Source organism: Meles meles, chromosome 12 (genome assembly GCF_922984935.1).
Source record: "Meles meles chromosome 12, mMelMel3.1 paternal haplotype, whole genome shotgun sequence".
Taxonomy (NCBI): Eukaryota; Metazoa; Chordata; class Mammalia; order Carnivora; family Mustelidae; genus Meles; species Meles meles.
In genome coordinates this window covers 2848846-2872299 of record NC_060077.1, presented here as the reverse complement: position 1 = coordinate 2872299, position 23454 = coordinate 2848846, and the positions used below count along the sequence as shown (strand labels likewise).

Sequence of the window (23454 nt, the reverse complement as noted above, 5' to 3'; positions counted from 1 at the left end):
GGTGTTTTTCTTCTAGTTCTGAGAAGTTCAAACCCAAAATCTAGATCAATGCCTATGGATAAATTCACTATTTCCCTACTGAGAACTTAATACCGAGGTTCCAAACTTTATAAGGGACGCAACATGACCAAAGTCCGTGTTTAACCCTCTGCCTCTCAGCGTGCCTTTGGTGTCCATGACACTGTGCTACAGCAGATTCTCAGCTACGGCAATCTGGACCCCCAGACAACAAGTCTGGAGACATTCTGTCATGACTGGGAGCAAGGGAAGGGCGCTACTGGTACCTATCGAGCAGACAGAACAGCATCCACCACAAAGAACCAAGAGGACCCCGCACAGGAACATGAGAGCCCTCCTTGCATTCGGAGACTCTGAGGAGAGGGCAAGGGGACATGGGCTCCCGTGACAGTCTAATCACAGAGCGCCACTTGAGTGGCTATACTGTACACAGTCTGTCCTCATAGACTATAGTCTTAAGACAAGAGGGCGGATGGGACAGATGCCAAGCCAGCATCAGAGAGCTGAGGGTCCCCACCTTCTGTCCTCTCCATGGTGAGCAACACTTCACAGACGTGCTCTGGGTAGTCACTGGTGCACTGGACTGCCCGGTGCAGGGCTTTCCGACAGTGCTGGGTGTCACCGTGTGCCCTAGGACAGAAAACAAACTGTTGCAGCCACCAGGACACAAAGCAGAAGGCATGCAAAGGGAGGGGCCATCTTCTCACGGGTAGTGTCACAAGATCAGAAGCTCTGCGGCGACTTTGGCTTCCAAAATTATACACAGCTCTTTGTACTGCGCCACTTAAAATGTTTTCTCCTTCTCCTCTTTTCTCCAGTCAAAACTAAGTCTTTCTTCTAAGTTACTCTTTCCATTAGCAAGGAGATGCTATTAGAAAATGCACCTGGGACAGTAGTCTGAGACCGGGTGTCCAGCCTTTATAGCACTGGCACCTGCAACACAGGTGGGGGAATCCAAGAATGCAACACTAACTTGGTAACTTGGAGAAATTCTAGAAGGCCATCCTATCCAAGGGGAGAAGCACCAATCCAGAGGACGGTCAAATTTCATGCCCAGAGTTACACATTCTGATGCACACATGGAAGGATACACTGCTCATCACAGTAATTACACAACAGTTATGAACACTATGTTCCCATTTCTATTTAAAAAAAACTTAAAAATACACATAAAAATTATAAATATATATTAGAATACTGGAAAAAAAAAATTACACCAGCAGTTCTCAAAGTAGGATCCATGTATCCCTAAAGGTCTCATAAGACCCTTTCAGGCGATCTGCAAAGTCAAACTACTTCATTATTGAACACTGACTTTGTCACCGTGTTGACATCTGCGCTGATGGTGCAAAAGCTCCGGCGGCCCCTGGCACAAACCGAGGCTGCGCACGTACTTCTCACATTTTGTGTGACAGAAGGAGATGTGCTTTATGTGTACATATAAAGCACTTTTTCTGCACACCAAAGTACAATGGTCGTCACAAAGAAAAGCCTATCTTTCTGTTTGGGGTGTAAGCTGTACTAGTTTGTGTTTCCATGGAACACCATTTTTACTTGAGAAAATAGCTCAGCGACAAAAACAGTGGTTAGGTAGACCTGAGTATTTGGCAGACATTTTTGAAAATTAATGAAGGAAGTCTGTCACTTCAAGGAAAACCCCTGGCCATATTTGTTGCCATGATAAAATGGCAGCTTTTAAGTGAAAATCAGAATTTTGGAAGATCTGTATCTGCCACTTTGAGTATGACAGCTTCCTACTTTAAAAGACTTTTCTATTAGGGCACCTACCTGGGTGGCTCAGTCGGTTGAGCGTCTGACTCTTGGCTTCAGCTCAGGTCAGGATCTTGGAGTCGTGGGATCAAGCCCCCCACCCCCACCTCAGTCAGGCTCCGCGCTCCGTGGGGAGTCAGCCTGAGATTCTCTTTCTTACTCTCCCTTTGCACCTCACGCTTGCGTATGCACATTCTCTAATAAATCTTTAAAAAAAAACAAAACAACTTTTCTAAGATCACTGAGGATATGAACAAATGTAATTTGTTAAACACTGCAGGATGAAATGTGTTCATACTGGGAAGAGCTACATGACTTAGTGAATGAGTATTCTCCAAATGGAACAATGGTTGTCACAGAATTTTGTGTGGGTAAAGGTCTATTGAAAGTACAGAGAAATTCAATGTTAAATGGTTTCAGATTCCACACCGCAACTATTTAAGAAATGACCCACTTGCTAATTTTGCTCTAGTATGAAAGAATATCCACAATTATCTGGCAAGGTGAAATACCCCTTTCTTCTAACCTCCTACACGTATGAAGCCAAATTTTCCTCAAAATTTTCAATGAGAATTTACAACAGTGAATGTAGAAACAGACATCAGAATCCAGCTATCTTCCAAGCCAGACTAAAGACACTTGCAAAGATAACAAAACCATGCCACTTTTCTCCCTAAATTATTTTCGGGTTTGGAAAACATTTTTCATAAAAAATATATTCTTTATGTTAAATGTAACCTATTTATTCTTTTGACAAATAACTTTTTATTTCTCAGTTTTCTAATATGCTGATATTGATATTTAATAATATTTGTCAGCATTTCTAATTTGGTAACGTTAAATATATATGATTCACATGAACAAAAGCTTTTCAGGGTTCTCAAACTTTAAGAGTATAAGGGGTCCTGAGACCAAAATATTTGAGAACTGCTAACGCAGAGGAGTATTCAAGAAGCTTTAAAAAAAAAAAAAAAAAAAAAGACTTTATTTGACGGAGAGAAAGAGCACAAGCAGGAGGAGCAGCAGGCAGAGGGAGAGGAAGCAGAAGACCTCCCTGCCCCACCCCGCAGAGCAGGGAGCCCAGGACCCTGGGATCCTGACCTGAGTCAAAGGCAGATGCTTAACCAACTGAGTCTCCCAGGCACCCCTTCAAGAAGCGTTAATAGTGGTCATCTCTAGGACTGAGATGATAATAAACTTTCTACCACATAGTTTGGCAAATGTTTCATTTAAATTTGAGCATGTGTTATTTTTTAAATTGGGGAAAAAAACCAAAACACTCAAAAAAGAAAAAAGTATATGAAAATAAGTAAATAATTTTTTAAAAGAAAGGTTTTATTTATTTTAGAGAGAGAGATCACAAGTATGCAAAGAGGCAGACAGAGAGAGAGGGAGAAGCAGGCTCCCCGCTGAGCAGAGAGCCCGATGTAGGGCTCGATCCCAGGACCCCGAGATCATGATCTGAGCTGAAGGCAGAGGCTTAACACATTGAGCCACCCAGGCACCCCTGAAAATGTATTTATTGAGATGCAATGTTCAAGATACAATGAACAGAAAGGCTGGTCATATTCTTTACATCTTCCCCATGATATAAATATTACTGGTTACATTTATTTAAAATAGTTTTAGAGATTTCTAACATGTACACTGTCACTATATTTTCTTTAGGAAAAAAAAAAATTAAGCATGGAAAAATCTCAAAGAATATACCCAAAGCATTAGCTAATGGGTTATGTCTCTGAGTCTGCCACTTTAGATTAATTTTGGGGTTTTTCTCCTTGCTTTTTAATATTTTCCACTTTTACATACAAAGCAAATACAAAAAATAGTTCCCCAAAAAGTTAAATAAAATATTTCTATCCAAAAACCAAAATAACAGAAAGAAACATATGGTTGTTTGACAAGCCCAGACACAAAATTTCAGGTTGAGTTCCCTAGCCTCGCCCAGTACACACAGCGCCGCGAACAAAGACAGGCTGCCAGAGGCCAGGGCCCTGTGGTGAGGGGCAAGCCAAGGCCAGCAGGAGTCAGACAGAACTGAACACAGCTTACCCCTGACAGGCACCACCAACCCCGCCCCCAAGCCAATTACCTTTCCAGGTTGTAATACTCGAGCCACATGTTGGCATACTTGGCATTCCCTTTGGTCATGATGCTGTCCCAGAGTTCCCGAGCCTTCTGCATATTATTGCACAGTCGAGCCTAAAATGCATTAACAGGCTCCATTAGGAAAAGACGCAAACCTTAGCACACTGGCACCCATTACAAAGCGTGCCTCAAACAGACGTGTCTTAAAACCCCTCACTGACAATCTGTGTTCCGTGACTCCCTGGGTATTTCCCAGCCAGTGTCCATAGCGGCATGCCCAGCTCAACCACTTCAGGCTTTCAGAGGTGACAAGCCTCAAGCTGTTTGCCTATTTGCCTGTCTATTTGAGAACAAGGAGCATGAGCCCACAGGTACTTAAAATAGAACGCGCTAGTCACTTTTTATTTTTATCAATCTTAACTACAAGCATTTAATCTGAGTGTCAATGTGGAGAAAAGAAAGACTGATCTAGGAGGAGGTCCCAGCTCTGCCCTTTATTAAGTGACCTGGGCAAGTGAACCCCTCTGAACCTGACAGACACCTGACTACCTCAGAAAATAAAACAGGATGAGAATTCCCAACTCTGTGACTTGATCAAGTCAACTCTGTGACTTGATCCATACCTTACTCACTTGGGGTCCTTGGTCCAACAGTAACATTCAATTCATTATATCCCTTAATTATCTGTCAAATTTCTGTCTCCCACAGGAGATCAAAGACTTGGGAGCCCAGAGCAGGACTCCCCTCATCTCACCAGCACACAGTAAAATGCCTGGCAGACGGTACACACCCGGGATCCTCTCACAAACCAGACACCAAGGGGAGGGGACAGAAGTCCATGAGTCGACGCCGGACATTCCGACGTTTGCGGCATACTTCTTACCCGAGTGCTAGTGTTTTCTCTAAGATACAGATGAATGTGCATCAAGCTAGACACAGAGCACAAATCCCTGCAGACCCCAGACCATCACCGGGGATTCTGACGCAACGGCAGCCACATCGTTCCACATGTGTCCTTCACACGTGCATGTCACTGGCACATCTGTCAAAAATGCTTACCTCGATCCTAGCCCAGTTCTGCATGATCATGCAGCTTGGATCTCCGCTCTCATTAAAACCTTTAAGAAGAGAAGTAGCCAAAATTAGAGAAGAATTTAGAGACAAAGAGCCTCTGCCGGAGAAGGCACGCCCACCAAGGGGAAAGACAACCGCGCGGAGGAGCGGGTGAAGCTGCACTTACGCTCCTCCACCTCCTGTTTCAGATACTCCAAGGCGCGAGTGAACGCAGACCTCAGCTCTTCCAGCTCTTTACTGGAATCTGTCAGGAGTTGCAAGAGAGGTTTGGCTTCAAGAAACCGCACACCATGTCTTTCTTTTTTTTTTTAATTCTATAGTGAAACTCCTGGGAGCCTGCTATGCACCTGGCATCAGGCTGGGGACACAGAAAGAAAATTGCCAGTCCTGCCCTCATCATGTGGTTGGGGAGAAAAACAGTGGAACGAATAGCACATTACGGACAGTGGTGGCAGGAGTCGGTACAGAACATAAGGACCCTAAGTATCTTCCCTTACAATTCACAACAGGAGTTAAGGATTTAAGAAGTGAAAATTTCTGGGGGAAAACAGTTGTCAATGGCTGGTCTACACCATTTGCCTCATCATGATGTATCTGGGCAACTGGGATAACTCACTGAAAGACAAGCTAGGAAAAAACTCGGAACTGAATCTGACACGTGAATTTAAATACCTTGTTTGAAATCAACCCTTCTCCTCAGGTAATCAAGGTATGCCTGCCAAATCTCCACATAATCAGTGGCCTGAATGAAGCCAGCGCTCAAAGCTTTCTCAAAGGTCACTGGAATGAAGAATAAGCCAGTATTTGTTACCAGTTCAAAAAGAAGTTAATATAAATTACCAAGATTGTTATAAAAACCTCTACTATCCAATACTATATGACTTCATAATAATGACAGGGGGAAACAAAGTCAAATGAGCTAGAGAGAAATGTTAAAAAAAAAAAAAAAAAAAAAAAAAGAGCCTCCAGGATTTACTTGAACTTTGTTCTAGAAAGGGCATATTCCACAAGATGCCCCGCACTAAAAGAATTCCAAGGTCAGTGGGTTTGGAGAAAAGACTCCAACTTCCCAGAAAATCACAATGAAATGTTAGCATGTTAAAAGCTTATGACCAGTTTATCTCCTACTTAGGGCCTTTTGTGTCACTAACACCCTATGTCCCAAAAATAACACCCAGGGGAAGGCGGATTTAATGACTGTCACAGCACTAGGTAGGTTTCTGGCCTGGGACAGAAAGCATAAGAGTCTTCCCACAAAACCATTCGCACCAGAAATCACTTGATGGTCAACTCCATGTCTTTCCATGGCCAAGAGGTAACGACTCCATAGGGCAACTGTCCATGGGCAGTTTCTAATAGCACGGTTATGTACAGATAAAACCAAATCCTTTACTTTCAGCTGCCGATCCTACGATAAAGAAGTCCAGAGTTAGGAGAGAAAGTGCTACCATTACGGATTTTACCATCCGTGACACATTCCTAGCACAACCAGCTGACAAATTTTTTAGAAATGCCTCTCGTGACTGGTTTCTTCAACAAAGAAATTATAAGGAGGAGTTAGGGTAGAAGAAGAGAGGTAGAGAGGGAACCAATAGATGAAAACAGCCTTAAGAGACATCAGCCAATCCCAATGGACGGACCCTGCCTGGATCCTGATTCAAATCTTTTATATACATGTATTGAAATATTTACCAATGAAATGTGACTTCTGGGATCTGCTTCAAAATCACATGGAAGAGGAAGAAGATTAAGGACATCGACGGAATTAGACTAGTGCCATTAGTTAGTTAACTGTTAGAGCTGGGTGATGGGCCCACGAGGTTTCACCTTATTAATCTGTGTTCTAATGCTTACGTTTTTTCCCATAATGAAAAGTTACAAGAAAAAAAGTAATCTGTCATAAAGTCGTCAGTAAGAAGACTGTGCAAATTATTTTTACAGTGTCAGTCTGAAACGACTTGCAACACCGGAAGAGCTCCCTGAGTGAGCTGGCAGAGGGGAAAGGAGGATGAGGGGAAAATGAGGAAGCAGAGAGGGGTGGCACAGAACTAATTCCCCACACTCCTGCTGATTTTCTTTGAAAAGGCTCTCAGTAGGTAAGAAGGAGGGAAACTAGAAGTCGCGTGGTCTTACGAGGAACTGACTGTAGCGGATCCACAGGTCTGGGACAAGGCAGTTCTCGACGAGGGCACGCTCGAAGATCAACTGCACACGAGCAGGGTCACCAATTTTCATCTCAAAGTCGATGTACGCTTGATATTCAGCCAGCCTGGGTGCCTCTGCTTGCAACTAAGGCAAAAGGGAAGCATAATGAGATTGAAATGAGCTACCTGACAGTGTTAGGAAGCACAACATACCTTCATAGTAAACTCTGGCAAGACTAGCTATGTCAGTAAAAATCCCCCATTCCCACTTGCAGAACCTCTGGCATGCCGGGGTCTACAACACGACGGGCAGACTAAGAGTCTACAGCGCCTCTTCATGGCAACAGTTAGAAAGGTTCCACCAACCCTTTTCCAAACCCACCCTCGGGCCACAGGGGGCTTCTGACGGGAGCATCCATCAGCAACTAAATGAAAGAGAAACACCTTTTCCAGTGACCATGGCCAGCCAACCCTCCGAAACAGAAGTCACTTTCCCAGCCTACTGAGTGGAGTGAGCGCATCCACACTGGAGCGATTGGCTGCCTTCACTCCAAGACTTCTCATTCCAGTTACAGCTCCTGCCAGCGTGCAGGCACATGCAGAACACGAAAGACGCTAGGCTGAATGTTTACTGAGCCAAAGAGCTACAATCGAAATTCTTTTCAGACAAAATCCCTACATAACCTTCCTCTTCAGCCACACTCTTCTAATGGTTGTAACAAAATGAACTAGTTGAGGATTTCATTAAAGAGGCTTTAAGAAATACAACTACCTACCAGTCATTTACATGTGAAAAAGGGAGAGGGTGCACATGCCAGCCAACAGGAGAGCACACATGCTCTGAGTAGAGAAAGAGGATGTCTTAGTCTCAGTTTCTAGTTATAATGACAAACGGGTTGCCCAGAGAGACTGCCACTGAAAACTACTAAAACTGCTGGATTTGATATGAAAAACATCTTGAAAATCATCTGCAAACTGGCAAAGACACAAGAAATACTAAGGACAAAACCTAGGTGAAAGTTAAACTTTTGCTGGTGTAAGATATATTAAGGATTTGATCTTCACAGTGGGGATCATTATCAGCCCATATTCCATTCAAGGTGACTGAAACACACGGAGGATAAGGACAAGCTCAAAGTCAGAGAGCTAGCAACTGGCAGAGCTAACATTCGAACTTGAGGTGGCCTGGCTCTCAAAGTCACTGTTCTTACTGTACCACGAGATACCAAAAACAGAGCCAAGAAGCCCAACCAACCACGAACAAGATAAATACAAAGATATCCATCCTTGGACCTACTGTACTGAAACTGTGGGACATCAAACAAAACCTATGAGATTTTAAAATGGGCCAGAGAGAAAACAAGGACTGCCATCACAGAAGCCGACATCTCAACATCAACAACAGGAGCCAGGAAGACAGGACACATAACTGTCGATCTAGAATTCTACATCCTGAAAATTAAGAAGAACAAAGTGAGGACCTTTTCAAATTAAAACTGAGAAAATCTGTTACCAGCAAATATCCAGGGCAGGTGACTCTAAAGGGTGTACCTGAAGCAAAATAAAAATGATTCCAGATGAAAGCTCCAGGATGCAAGGGAAGAAGAGCAAAGGAAGCGGGAAATGCATGTAGTGATTGTAAGGAAGCTGGGGCTGTATAATTCAAGATTAACTGCTAACAACGAGGACTTGCAGGTCAAACAGGACAAGAAAACACGAGGATAAGTCTGAGGCACGGTAAATGTAGCTGAAAGTATTCTAAGACCAAGACAGGTAGAAAAACACCACTTATTACAAACAATATTATGGTCAAAAACCAAATATTATGGTCAACAAGGAAAATCCAAAATAAAAAAAAATCTACTGAGCATTAATAAAAATTTAGAAAGTTCAACAGACAAAAAATTAGTATAAAAACCAAATTACAATTTATATAGCAAGAACAATTAGAAAAGCAAATCTTTTTAAAAGGTGGCATTTTGGAGCGCCTGGGTGGTTCTGTGGGTTAAAGTCTCTGCCTTCAGCTCAGGTCATGATCTCAGGGTCTTGGGTTCGAGCCCCGAATCCGGCTCTCTGCTCAGCAGGGAGCCTGCTTCCTCCTCTCTCTCTGTGTCTGCCTCTCTGCCTACTTGTGATGTCTGTCTGTCAAATAAATTTAAAAAATAAATAAATAAATAAAAATAAATAAAAGGCATTTTTCAATATGATCAAAAATATCCTAGAAATAGGTCAAAAAAAAAAAAAGAAATACGTCAAAAAGTGTGTTCAAGGGACCAGATGAAATTATAAATTTATAAAACTTTAGAGAAAGATAAGACCTAAGTAGCAAAGGCCTATACCACATTCATAGATTAGAAGATTCAGTATTTATAAGATGCAGTCTTCTCCCAATAGATCAGTACAATTCCAATACAAAATTCAACAGGTTTTTTAAATAAAACCTGAAAAGTTGATTCTAAATCCAAGTTATTAAGAACTAAAGAAAGAAAGGGAAGACACAATTGAAGAGGAACAACGTGAATGGGATTCATGTTACCTACAAGCAAAACTTATGAAACTGGGGCGCCTGGGTGGCTCAGATGGTTAAGCGTCTGCCTTCAGCTCAGGTCCTAATCCTAGGGTCCTGGGATCAAGCCCCACAATAGGTTGGTTCCCTGCTCAGCAGAGACTCTGCTTTCCCCCTCTGCCTCTCACCTCTCCTTGTGTTCTCTCTCTGAAATGAATTAAAAAAAAAAACTTACAAAACTGTCATTATTAGGACAATGTAATTTAAGCCAGTGGGGCAGAAGAGAAAGCCCAGAAATAGATGGACAGCTGATCTATGACAAATGTGGACCAGCACATCAATGCAGGGAGGATGGAACTATCAAAATCAGTGCTGGAACAACTGGTTGTCATAGGGAAAAACGAAACTGGCCCCCACCTCACGCCTTACACAAAAATCAATTCCATATAAAGATCTAAACATGAAATACACAGCTATAAACTTCTGGAAGAAAACGGAGCTAAGAATACTCATGAGTTTGGAACCTGGAGAGATTTAAGCGTAAAAGCAGAAACCATATGAGAAAGAATGATAAACCCAATTAGAATAAAACTGAGAACTGCTCATCAAAAGATGCCATTAAAAAACTAAAAAGACAAACCACAAACCTGGGGGAAGCTTCTACAATACATACAACCAAAATAAGGAATACGATCCAGGATTCCTAAGAATTAAGTAGAAAAAAATACAGAAGAAAGAAAAATGAGTCAAAGACTTCACCAGGCACCTCACCAAAAAAAAGGACATCCGAATGGCCAATAGATGTGGAACAAACGCTCAACTTTTGTTAGCAATCAGGGAAATGCAGATTAAAACTACAACTTCAGACCCATCTCAGTGGCTCATATTTAGGTCAGTATCAAAGGCGGTGAGACCAAGGAGAACCCTCAGTTCAGTGAGAACTCCTGGGCAGGAGTGCCAACTGGTAACAGAGAAAACAGTTCGGCACAATCCTTTGATCCAGCAAATCCTCCTGGGGATGCCCTCTGGAGAAAGCCTATTCGTGTGTGCACCGAGACACATGCACAAGAAAGGCCAGAAACATGCTGCTCCTCCTAGCAACAAACTGGAAAACGACCCCGCTAGGAACACGGATGTATAAAGTGTGGCATACACATACGACTTCATGGCCGTGAAAACAGACTATACTGATCAGTACGAGTACAACCCACAAACACGTTCAGTGAAATACACAGCATGATTCCATTACATAAAAGCTCAAAGACAAGCAAAATTAAATAATATATTAATCAAGGATATGGTCATAGGTTGTAAAACTATAAAGAAAAGCAAGGGAACGATTATCACAAAAGTCAGGAAAGTGATTACCTCTCGGGAGAGGGAAGAGGAGGCAATCGGAGAGGGGCACATAGGAGACTTCTAAGGTACTGGCAATGTTCTATTTCTTAACCTGGGTGGTGGGTACATGGATGTTCACTTTATTATTAGTATGTAAACTGTATGCACACATTTATACACTCTATAGATTTCACAACAAAACAAATTTTAAAGATGCAACTATTGATTAGGGAAAAAATTGCAGCGAGAAGTTCACTGTAAAGAGGCCGACACTTACCAGTGCTTCTTCATAGGGTTTGTATCTCTCCAACTGCTGTAGTGCTTTGTTATAGTTCTGAATTACTGACTCCGGTATTGGGTCTTCTGACCACTCTTCATACTCTGCAAATGTGGCCTCCATATCTATTGAGAGATGGATTCAGCCCCATAGATCTTGCCACTGAGTTTTATCAACCCAGAGATTAAACCATGAGACTTGGAGGATGCCAGCCCCTCCGAGTGACCACAGCAACTCTTATGCTCGAATCTTTTACTGGGCCCAGACTTGCCCTTAGATTCTGTCTCAAAGCAATTCCCCCAGAAGCCCTACCAATTAATCCATCAGTCAATTAAATAATAGCAACACTTACCTAGTGCTTCGTATGTTCTAAACTTTCCATTCACTAACTCATCCAATCCTCCCAGCTCTAGGGAGTAGGTTCTACCATGATCCCCATTTTGCAGTTGAAGAAATGCAAGTAGAGGGTTACATCAATTGTCTGCAGGTCACAGTAGAGCAAGGCCTTGAATCAGGCAGTCTGGCTCAAGTACATGCTCTACTCACTGTACTACGCCATGTCACATTAGTATGGGAGATGAAACTTGCAGGCTGCTCAGTTCTAGTCTTTTTTGCAAGTCACCCAAGGATTCAACTGGAAAGCCACTTTATAATTTGTTAAATCAAATCCAAATAAGCCACGAAGTAAAAAAGAGCAATTACATCTGGGCTCAAGCAGTGTCCAGAGGTGCCAAGGGTGTACAATATGAAACCACGCCTGGAGAACAAACAAGACGGCAGCACAAAACTCTTCCCATGCCCAGGAAAATCCTCCAGACGCTGCTCATGCTCTAGCTCTAGCTCCAGAGTTTCAAGTCTTGGCTTACCAAAATATATTCACCCAAACAGGAAAATCCTTACCAAACCCCCAAGAAATTCAGGTATGAACACTTCCAACCAATAGTGCTCCTGAACCAATCACCCCCACAGAAGAATGCTATAAGCCTGTGGGAAATCCTCATTCTGATACAGAAGAGGTTACTGCTAAAGAGAAAATGCTCACCATGGAGCTCTTACTCAAGAAAGTTTCCCCAGAAAACATAGGGGGGTTCGTTTCCCTATTCCTTATAGTAACTCTACCTCTCCAACAATGTCTTAATAGAGAAAACTGCAAGTCAGAAAGCCTGACTTCTAGTTCTGCTGGCTGACCCTCAATCCTCTTGACCATTAACAATTCAAGGTATGTTTTTAACCAAAGGCCTCGTCCACAGTGACACTGCCCAGTGAGAGTAAGAACACCAGCAACATCTGCCTCACAGGGTGCTGGGCAAGACCTAACGACAGGACATGCCCCAAAGCATTTTAAAAACCACGGAGGGCTGCTGTCGACAAGTCCGTTTCTCTTACCATAGAGTGGGATCGCCAGCTGTCGCCGGAAGAGACTGTGGACTTTCTCCAGCTGTGAATCAAAGGTTTGTTCCCGGTCAAAAGGGGAAAGGAAGCCAGCTATGGGCTAAAGAAGCAAATTTGTAGTAAATGACAAACTAGGCAGTCCTTCCTACTTCAAAAAAACATTGCAGCAAATGTTTTAGTTCAAACTAAAAATACGTATACAGGGGCGCCTGGGTGGCTCAGTGGGCTAAAGCCTCTGCCTCCAGCTCAGGTCATGATCTCAGGGTCCTGGGATCGAGCCCCGCATCAGGCTCTCTGTTCTGCGGGGATCCTGCTTCCTCCTCTCTTTCTCTCTCTGCCTGCCTCTCTGCCTACTTGTGATCTCTATCTGTCAAATAAATTTAAAAAATAAATAAATAAATAAAATAAAAATAAAAATACGTATACATGACCTCTGATACATGAGGTATTTTGTCAAATGCTGGGAGAGGCACAAAAATAAATGTCTCTGCTACTAAGTGTTTCCGACTGGGTGAAAAGCAAAAAGGAATGTTAGAAGTGTATATACTGACAACATACGCACAAATGACTACAATGCAGCAGAACGCAAACACCAGGAAAGAAAGTTTCACAAGGCTTGCTTCCGGCTGGTGTTTACGGCTGAGTTTTGTTATGAAGGGAGGAAAGCAGCACAGACTCCGGGAGGAGCAGGCATCTGGGACGCATCTGCAGGCTCTCCTGCCGCAGTAAGAGGAGGAAACAGACGCCCAGCTGAAGGAGCCATCTAAGCACAGTGGCCAGCAAGTGCACGACTGTGCAGGGGCACGTAGGAGCAGAGTCCACACAGGGTTATGTCTGATGCTGGAGGGCCACAAATGCCAGCCAGAGGGCTTAGCCCCAATGCCTCCGTCGGGGTGAGCTGAAGGCACCACTGTAGACTTTTCAACAGGGATGTAATCAACAAGGGACCGGGCTACTTTAATAATAACCATCTAACTACTAGAGGGCTCCAGCAGGTACGCATGGTAACTGTGCACGCGCGCACACACACACACACACAGGACAGGGAACACTGGGAGGGGACTGTAAACCCTTGCATCAGAGTTCAAAAAAATCCAATTATGATGGGGTCAAATCTCTTATGCCTCTTGCCAGTTATTATTGGACATGACTAATATATATACATTTCTTTTAAGAGACATAATTATTCTGGTGTATTCACTTGGAACCAGTAACTGAAGTAGTATTTTTAAATATCAGAAAAATTACAAGGTCATCTGCTTTTAGTCAAAGGAATCATTCTTATTGTTCCACAAACACTACTGATTTTACTTTACTGCTCACCCACTAAGGGACTGGTGCGGACCATTTTCGTTAACTGTGTTCTTCCAAGGCCACTTACAAAGACAACCCCAACCAGTCGAAGGCAAGCACTGGTCCAGAGACCAAGGCCACTCACCCGGGCAGCTTCCACAATGGCACTTTCAAACTCTCTGTAAGCCTCCCAGATGGCGAGTCCTTTGGTCATATGTAAACCGACTGACGAGAGCGCCCTTTCAAACACAGAACGGACTTTCTCAAGGCCACCTTTCTGACCAATTCCACCGACTGAGTACTGGCCATACTCCAGCCAAATGTTAGGACCTAAGAAGGAGAAGTGCTCTATTAATTCAGGATATGAAATACCCAAAGATCAAAACTTTCGTTCCACTGAATCACAAAAGAAATATGCCCACCAAAACAGTACTCATTCATGCAAAAAGGCAAGAGCACATCAACAAACATCCAAAGTACGTAAATTACTAATACTGTAGTTGGAAAGGAAAGTATATCTTAATGTCTCTACTAGGTTACAATTACTGCGATTTTACTGCATAAACAGAATATGCCAGCAGGTAATATGTAATGTGCTCATGATTAAAAAGCCTATTTATTAAAATGGAAGCAATTCAATGAAAATATTCAATGCAAGTAGTTACAAATCTGAGTACTTTCAGAAAGATCTCAAAGCTTAGAATTTTTTAACTTTTGAATCTTTTTAAGCCTTCTGGTCAAAGTCAAAGAACAAATTAAAACCACCAATTCTGGGGGCGCCTGGGTGGCTCAGTGGGTTAAAGCCTCTGCCTTCAGCTCAGGTCATGATCCCAGGATCCTGGGTTCAAGCCCCGCATCGGGCTCTCTGCTTGGCAGGGAGTCTGCTTCCTCCTCTCTCTCTGTCTGCCTCTCTGCCTGCTTGTGATCTCTGTCTGTCAAATAAATAAATAAAATCTTAAAACAAAAAAAAAAACCCCACCAATTCTGTAACCAGAAATCTATTTTAAGTCTCTCTTTGTAATGATGTTTAAACAGCAACAGCAGAAAAGACCTGATTGCCCTTTTTTTGTCACTTTCTTCTTAAACTTTATACACACTCACCCCTGCAGCTTTAAGAGCAGACTAATGAGTTAAACTCCTTGGGAGTGCTCACTTCGGCAGCACATATATTAAACGCTTTAGGTATGCAGTGGTTCCCAATGCACACATTTTGCACATTAAGTCACTTCTCAGAGATCTGAAAATATTTCACAGGACTATCCATTAACCTTGTAAAATAAAAATACTTAAAAGATAAAGTCAATTTGGGAATTACTGCATATTTTCCCAAGGACTGCTTTTTCATTTAACAGGTTTATTTCAAAGAACTTAGCCAAACTGTTAGCTACTCTGTTTTAGCTCACCAGTACAGAGCAGCCATATGGGATGCAAAACAAAAAAGAAGAGGGGGCGTCTGGCTGGCTCAAGTGGTAGAGCATGTGACTCTTAAAGCAGGCCAAAGTGGCTTCCGAACATTCACTAAACAAGAGACATAATTTCCATGCTCTAGGGCTCCTGAAACTAACATAAGAACCCCATGGGCCCCCATTCAAAACTACTTTAAGAGACCTAATCTGAGAAGCACGGTTACCTGGCTTCAGACCCCCAGCAGCCCTGAAGCAGCTGGGGAACAGGAAGGCACAATGACCTCAGCACTGACAGTGGTGGTCCCACAGCAGGGTAACTGTTAAAGATGACTCTGACACATTCACAAAGGGGTGCCAGGATTATCAGAAAACATGGGAGCGTCAAGAGCTTCTAAGAAGCCACATGGACGATCGGAGCAGAGACCCAAGAATACTAAAAGCACATAATGGTGGAATTTCATATTCACAAAACAACTGTTATTTTCAGAATTTGGATTATAAAAACTAAAAACTGATCAATTCTCTTGGCTGGTATAGGCACATGGAAAATTCTCTTCTTCGGGGCAGTCTATCTTCAAGTTCCAGTGCCTGTCAAAAGGGGAAATGCCCACAGTGAGGAAATCCAGATATGGAAGAAGGATGTTTAATGTAAAAGGAGGAAATTTGGGGGGGGGGGGAGTGTGGCTCAGCCGGTTGGGCATCCAACTCTTGATTTCAGCTCAGGTCATGATCTCTGGGTCAGGCTGAGCACGGAGCCTCCTTGTTCCTCTTCCTCTGCTCCTCCCTGCCCCACAGCCCACACTTGCAAGTGCACTCTCTCTCAAATACATAAAATCTTTAAAAAATAAATTAAGGGCGCCTGGGTGGCTCAGTGGGTTAAGCCTCTGCCTTCAGCTCAGGTCATGGTCTCAGGGTCCTGGAATCGAGCCCCACATCACGCTCCGCTCAGCAGGGAGCCTGCTTCTGCCTCTCTCTCTCTCTATCAAATAAATAAATAAATAAAATCTTTTAAAAAAATTTTTGAATTTTTTAAAAAGCAAGAAATTTTTTAAAAAAACATTTTGTCCCTAGCATTCTCTGATGTGTCCTATAGGTAAAAAGCGTATTTAGAGAATCATACTACCAATGGGGGAGGGAAAGAAAAACTTCAAGAGAAGGTGTCTACTCCACTTGCGCTAGCAAAACTTCAACACGAGCAGACAATGCACAACGCACACCTGTGTGGTGATGGAGGTTCTGTATGTCAACCGCAGTGGTGGTTACCAGAATCTACACGTGGAGTAAAACATCACAGAAGCAGACATGCACGTTGTACTAAGATCAATTCTCTGATTTTGATTTTGCATAGTAGTTACAGGATACTGAGGAAGGCAGAATGAAGTATAGGACCTCTCTGTACTACTGTCCTGTAAATCTAAACTTATTTTTTTTAAATTTTTTTAAAGATATTATTTATTTGACAGACAGAGATCACAAGTAGGCAGAGAGGCAGGCAGAGAGAAAGAGAGGGAAGCAGGTTCTCTGCTGAGCAGAAAACCCGATGCGGGACTCGATCCCAGGACCCTGAGATCACGACCTGGACCAAAGGGAGAGGCTTTAACCCACTGAGCCACCCAGGCGCCCTCTAAACTTATTTTAAAATAAGAAGTTTTTAAAAGCTCTTTAATATTAAAAAAAGAAAGCATTCTGTCCAAAACTTCTAAAAATCCAAAACTATGTATAAAAGGCAACCTTTAGTCATCTAAAAATACCACATAAGTTCTCCCCACCAAAAAAATGCTGGGTGTGAATATGTTCACTCCCTTACTACAAACATTTCTCCTAACTGTATTTTAAAACCAAATATCCTCAAATGAAAACCACAGACAGTGGGCGTGGGCGGCTGAGTGGCTCAGTTGGTTAAGCAGCTGCCTGCAGCTCTGGTCATGATCCTGGAGTCCCGGGATCGAGTCCCACATGGGGCTCTCTTTTCAGTGAGGAGTCTGCTTCTCCCTCTGCCCTTTACCCTGCTCTCATGCTCTCGCTCAATCTGTCTCTCTCCAATAAATTAAATCTTTAAGAAAGGAAGGAAGGAAAGAAAAAATAAAGAGAAAGAAAGCCAAAATGAGCATAATAAGTAAACTCAAATCTTTCTAATTGCTGGACTAATGTTCTCCTTTCTGAAGAGCAATCCCTCACGAGGCAACGCCAGGCAGCAGAAACGGATGCATCCACAGTCACCTCAAAAAAGCGCGCAGGGAACTTACAAATATAATCCTTCACAGCTTTCTCGAAGAGGTCGTACACGTGCTCTCTGTCCAGGCCGTCCAGAGCCATGCTGATCTCGTCATGGAGCCACTCCAACCAGAGCTCTGCAAGACAACAGCACCTCCTGCATGACCATCTCCTTCACCAAAGGCCAGGATGACAGCAGGGACTTTACTGCAAGTCACCAGCACACCCATGTTTCACCCATCTCATACAGCCTGCCACGGCTCACGGAAATTCAATTCTTAAAACTTGTACCAAGCACATACAAAGTTTATGCTTCCAAATAAGACCAAGTAATTAAAATCATAATATCATTCACCTGTTGGGCATTTTATATTTTTGCTAAGTACTTACGTATATATATTTCTCATTCAATCTTTTTTAAACTCCTATAGGTGATAGTCATAATAATGAGTAACGATGGCATCTATCTAAGCACTTATAACCTGCTAGGGCATTTGTTATGTGTTGTACCCAGAATACCTCATCCAGTCCATGTACTATAATGTAGAAACTACTGCTAGCTCAGCTTAGTGCTGGGAAAAATGAGTCTTACGACGTTTACATAATTCGCTGGAGGTCTCACAGCTAGTAAGATGTACAGTCAGGAATGAATGTGGGCAATCTGGTTTCAGCTCCTACACTCAGCAGTTATGCTTTTGGGCAGGAGAGGGGCAGAGAGCTAGATCTGGGACCTTTGTTCTCCCAACTCCTCCCTAAAAGATCAATTACAAACTCATGAAGGACTGGTCTACAAGACCCACAAGGTAATTCTGTTTCAAATAAGTAAGTAAAAGTAATCTAAATCCTAACTACCATGTAATAAACAAGGTATGAAACATTTACCCTAAAAACCATTTATAAAAGTTTAACTGGAATACAATTAACTGGTGCTGAGAAAATGGATTAAAGACACACCGGAATGGGAAACAGAAAGATGCAGGAAAAGATTAATCATGACGGAGGATTAAAAAAAAAAAAAATCAGGATCCAAAACATGAGTCTCTATTACACAATCACAATTATGTTTTGCAAAAAACTAAAAGACGAAAAACTAGAAATCACTGACACTGGATAATGGGTTTTCTTCTTCCCACTGTATTTCTATGTTCCACATTTCGGTAAGGAACACATCCGAGTTTCAGCATTGAAAACAGAATGTATACTCTTCAGTTCTCTGTGTTTACAAAGGCAGGCCCACTGCTGACATGTTACCTTCAGTCAAAGGAAAGATCTCACTCATCTTCTGGCGAGCCATCCTCACTTTGGTAAGCTCCCCTTCCAGCCGGAGCAGCCGGATCAGGTCCACATGGCAGTTGTAGTCATAGACGTTGATAGACAGCTAAGAGGAAAAGAGCACAAGGTGAAATTTAACACGCCACCATCAAAAGAACTTAGGATTTTTCACCGATGGTGACAACGCACGTATCTGCTACAAACAAAAGAGATGTGCTATCTGGGAGTGCCACTGAAACAGCAAGGCCACATTTACCCCCAGGAAAAGGAAGAAAAATCAATGAACAAGCCGTTCTCTAATAAACACACAGAGCCTCCACTCTGTTCCAGTCCCTGTAAGAACCCAGCTGGGTTGTTCTCTGAAATCCAGGCAACATTCTGATGAAACAAACACCAAGTGTGACCTCAGGCAAGTCATTAACTTTGTTCAGCCTCTATTTTCTCATCTCTTAAAATGGGGATATCACTAGGGTCTAGTCCCTAAGGTTCTTGTGAGGATTTTAAAACGTGATTAATAGTGTGCTTTAGCAACTGCCGGCTGCGTAGATAAGAGCTCTTTAACCAAACAAACACAACAAAAAGGAAACCCCTAATGGGAGGAGCGAGAATGGCAGCACCTGCTGAAGCTGAGTAACAAATACATTAGAGATTTATTTCTATTACTTGAAACGTTTCAAACTAAAAGTTAAAACAAATGAAAATAACTGCTTAAAAAGCTATCAGACATCTGAGACAACAGAAAACTAAAAGAATCTGCCACTAGCAGACTTTCTCTTAAAGCCAGTGAAAGAGAAAGGAAATGATCGAAGAAATCTTGTAGCATCAGGAAAGAAGGAAGAGCCCAAGAGCACGAAATACAGACAAGTATCCTGGAAGATCCTTCTCATGAGTTTTCTAAGCTGTATGTGGTAACTGACACAAAAATTTTAAGACCACCTGATACTCAAAACAATGATATTTAAAAGCGGGGATGCTAAATGCAAGGATGTCCTCAATGGAAGGACCGTTTCCACACTTCACTCAGTGGTAGAACACAACTACCGTGTAAGTCAAATCAACTATTCCTAAGGCCACCCTAAGAAACTGTATAAAGCAATACACTAAAAATCACTATAAACAGGGGCGCCTGGGTGGCTCAGTGGATTAAGCCGCTGCCTTCGGCTCAGGTCATGATCTCAGGGTCCTGGGATCGGGCCCCGCATCGGGCTCTCTGCTCCGCGGGGAGCCTGCTTCCTCCTCTCTCTCTGCCTACTTGTGATCTCTCTGTCAAATAAATAAATAAAATCTTTAAAAAAAAAAAAATAAATAAATAAATCACTATAAACAAATCAAGACAGAATCCTAAAAAATGTCCTTCATAGGAAGGCAAGAAGAGAAACAAAAGACTAAGAAACACAGGAAACAAACAGAAAATAAGAAAATGTCGGGCTTTAGACCTAACATAGCAATAACTATCTTAAACGTTAATGCTCTTGGGACACCTCGGTGACTTAGTCGGTTAAGCATCTGACCTCAGCTCAGGTCTTGATCCCAGGGATCAAGTCTCACATTGGGCTCCTACTCTCTGCTTCTCTCTCTGCCACTCTCCCCGCTTGTGCAAGTGCACTCTCCCCCCCCCCTTTCTTTCTGACAAATAAATAAAATATATCTTTTAAATATTTATGGTCTCAATATACTAATTAAGGGGCACCTGGGTGGTTCAGTTGGTTAGGTATCTGACTCTTAATTTCAGCTCAGGCCATGATCTCGGGATCATGGGACTGAGCCCCACATGGGGCTCTATACTCAGTGGGGAGTCTGCTTCTCTCCCTCTCCCTTTGCCCCTCCACTCACTCACTCTTTCCATAAAATAAACAAATATGGGGTACCTGGGTGGCTCAGTCAGTTCAGCAGCTGCCTTCAGCTCAGGTCATGATCCCAGGGTCCTGGGATTGAGCCCCACACTGGGCTCCCTGCTCAGTGGACAGCCCATTTCTCCCTCTCCCTCTGCCTGCTGCTCTGCCTACTTGTGCTCTCTAGCTCTGTCAAATAAATAAAATCTTTAAAATAAATAAATAAAAATAAACAAATAAATCTTTTAAAAATACAGATACTAGTTAAAAGGCACAAAATGGGAGAGTGGATAAAAACACAACCTAACTATATGCTGATTACAAGAAACTCACTTCAAATTCAAGGACATAGGAAGGCTGAAAGTAAAAAGATAAAAAAATAGATAGCATATAAACATTAGTCAAAAAAAAGAAGTGGCTATATTAATATCACATAAAGCAGACTTCAGAGAAAATATAACTACCAAGGATAAAACGGGGCATCACAAAATGATGAAAGGCTCAATCCACCAGCAAGACAAAGCAATCCTAAACGTGTATGAAACAAACAACAGATCCTCAAAATAGATTAAGCAAGACTGTTTAAGCTAAAAGAAGAAAGAGACATACACACAATGGGGACTTCAAAATCCTCCACTTCAGCAACTAGAACTGCTAGACGAAAAATCAGCAAGCAGACAGAAGAGCCTCAGCATCAACCAACAGGATCTAATTAACATATACAGAACATTCCATCTGATAGTAAAAGAACACAGCTTTCTCTTCCTCGAGAGCCCATGGAAGTTTAGTGAGACCAAAGCATGGGCTGTAAGACAAACTCTGAGTCAATTTTTAAAAAGTAAAATCATATAAGAAGATGTTTTCTGATCACAACACAATTAAATCAGAAATCTGTAATGGCAAATAAAAAAGGGGGGGTTGCCTGGGTGGCTCAGTGGGTTAAAGCCTCCGCCTTTGGCTCAGGTCATGATCTCAGGGTCCTGGGATCGAGCCCGCATCAGGCTCTCTGCTCAGCACGGAGCCTGCTTCCTCCTCTCTCTCTCTGCCTACCTGTGACCTCTGTCAAAAAAAAAAAAAAAACAAAAACTTGTAATGGTAGGGAAATCTTTAAACATTTGGAATTTAAGCGATATACTTGTAAATAATCCACGGGTCAAAGAGAAAGTCTTGAGGAAAACTTAAAAATATGTAGAACTGGGGCGCCTGGGTGGCTCAGTGGGTTAAAGCCTCTGTCTTCGGCTCAGGTCATGATCCCAGGTCCTGGGATCGAGCCCTGCATCGGGCTCTCTGCTCGGCAGTGAGCCTACTTCCTCCTCACTCTTTGCCTGCTTCTCTGTCTACTTGTGATCTCTGTCTGTTAAATAAATATAAAAAAAAAAAAAAATTTTTTTTTTTTTTAATATGTAGAACTGAATGAAAATGAAGATACAGGAGCGCCTGGGTGGCTCAGTGGGTTAAAGCCTCTGCCTTCAGCTCAGGTCATGATTCCAGGGTCCTGGGATCCAGGGTCCCTGCATCAGGCTGTCTGCTCAGCAGGGAGCCAGCTTCCCTTCCTCTCTCTCTGCCTGCCTCTCTGCCTACTTGTGAACTCTGTCAAATAAATAAATAAAATCTTTTAAAAAAAGAAAAGAAAATGAGGATACAGCACATCAAAATAAGAATACAGCTACCGCAGTATGGAGAGGAAAACTTACAGAACTAAATTCAATGTATAAAAAGAATCATACACCATGACTAAGTGGAATCTGTTCCAGGTACATAAGGCGAGTTCACACTGCAGTCTGTGAAAATCAATCACTGTAACCCACTAGCTCAACAGGCTGAACCAAAATCACAGTATCACTGATAGAGAAAATGCATCTGACAAAATCTAACAACCATTCATGATAAAAATTCTATACCAGTTAGGCCCTTATTAAAATTTAAACTTTTTGCTCTATGAAAGATTCTACCAAGGATGCAAAAACAAGCTACAGAATTCAAAAAATATATGTACAAACCACATACCCAGCAAAGGACAAGTATCTAAAAGATACAACTCCAAACTCAGCACTAAAAAACCAAGAATCCAATTAGAAAATGGGTAAAAGACATGAACCAAGAGGTACATAGAGGACACAAGACAGCAAGTAAGTGCACACTATCAGGGAAATGCAAATTAAAACCACAATGAAAAATCATTGCACATCTAGAATGACTAAAATAAAAATAGAGGCAATAATACCAAATGCTGGAGAAGATGAGAAAAAAAATGAACTGGCTCACTCATACGTTGCTGATACTGCTGATGGGAATGTGAAGTGTGGACGGCAGCTCTGGAAAACAGCTGGGCCACTTCTTATAAATTCCACACACAATTACCACATCACCCAGCAAGTGCACCCTTGGGTACTTTTCCAGAGAAATAAAACCTATATACCCACAAAACCTGTATGTGAATGTTCCTAACAGCTTTATTCCTAGTAGCCAAACCTGGAAACCCAGATGTCCTTCCATGGTGAATGGTTCCAGTAACCATGGGGCACCCACACTATGGACTACTTAGCCAGAAGGAAGAAATGAACAACATGTACCCAACTTAGATGAATCTTTTTTTTTAAGATTTTATTTATTTATCTGAGCGGGGGGGGGGGGGGACACAAGCAGGGTTAAAGGGAGAAGAAACAGGCTCCCTGCTCAGCTGAGAGCCAGACATGGGGCTGGATCCCAGGATCCCAGCATCTTGACCTGAGCCAAAGGCAGATGCTTAACTGACTGAGCCCCCTAGGGCCCCAAGTCAGATAAATCTTAAGGGAATTATGCTTAATAAGAAAAGCTAATCCAAAAAGAT

At 42.4% G+C, this 23454-nt stretch overlaps 1 protein-coding gene across 3 annotated transcripts in view; it reads right to left on the bottom strand.

Moving 5' to 3' along the window:
• Positions 1-23454, bottom strand: part of SART3 (spliceosome associated factor 3, U4/U6 recycling protein) — a 38605-nt gene that overhangs the window by 9710 nt on the left and 5441 nt on the right. For 2 of the 3 annotated variants that reach the window (XR_006821012.1, XM_046024491.1), the window contains exons 2-13: positions 18772-18898; positions 17553-17657; positions 14046-14230; positions 12602-12707; positions 11216-11340; positions 7084-7239; positions 6220-6358; positions 5623-5730; positions 5117-5194; positions 4936-4994; positions 3881-3990; positions 536-648 (exon numbers count right to left, since the gene is read on the bottom strand). Coding sequence is in view for 2 of the 3 variants with exons in the window: in XM_046024491.1 (XP_045880447.1) it covers positions 536-648; positions 3881-3990; positions 4936-4994; positions 5117-5194; positions 5623-5730; positions 6220-6358; positions 7084-7239; positions 11216-11340; positions 12602-12707; positions 14046-14230; positions 17553-17657; positions 18772-18898 (1411 nt within the window). In the remaining variant the exon portion in view is untranslated. The remainder of the gene's footprint in view (positions 1-535; positions 649-3880; positions 3991-4935; positions 4995-5116; positions 5195-5622; positions 5731-6219; positions 6359-7083; positions 7240-11215; positions 11341-12601; positions 12708-14045; positions 14231-17552; positions 17658-18771; positions 18899-23454) is intronic. The other variant, XM_046024492.1, reaches the window with a different exon arrangement.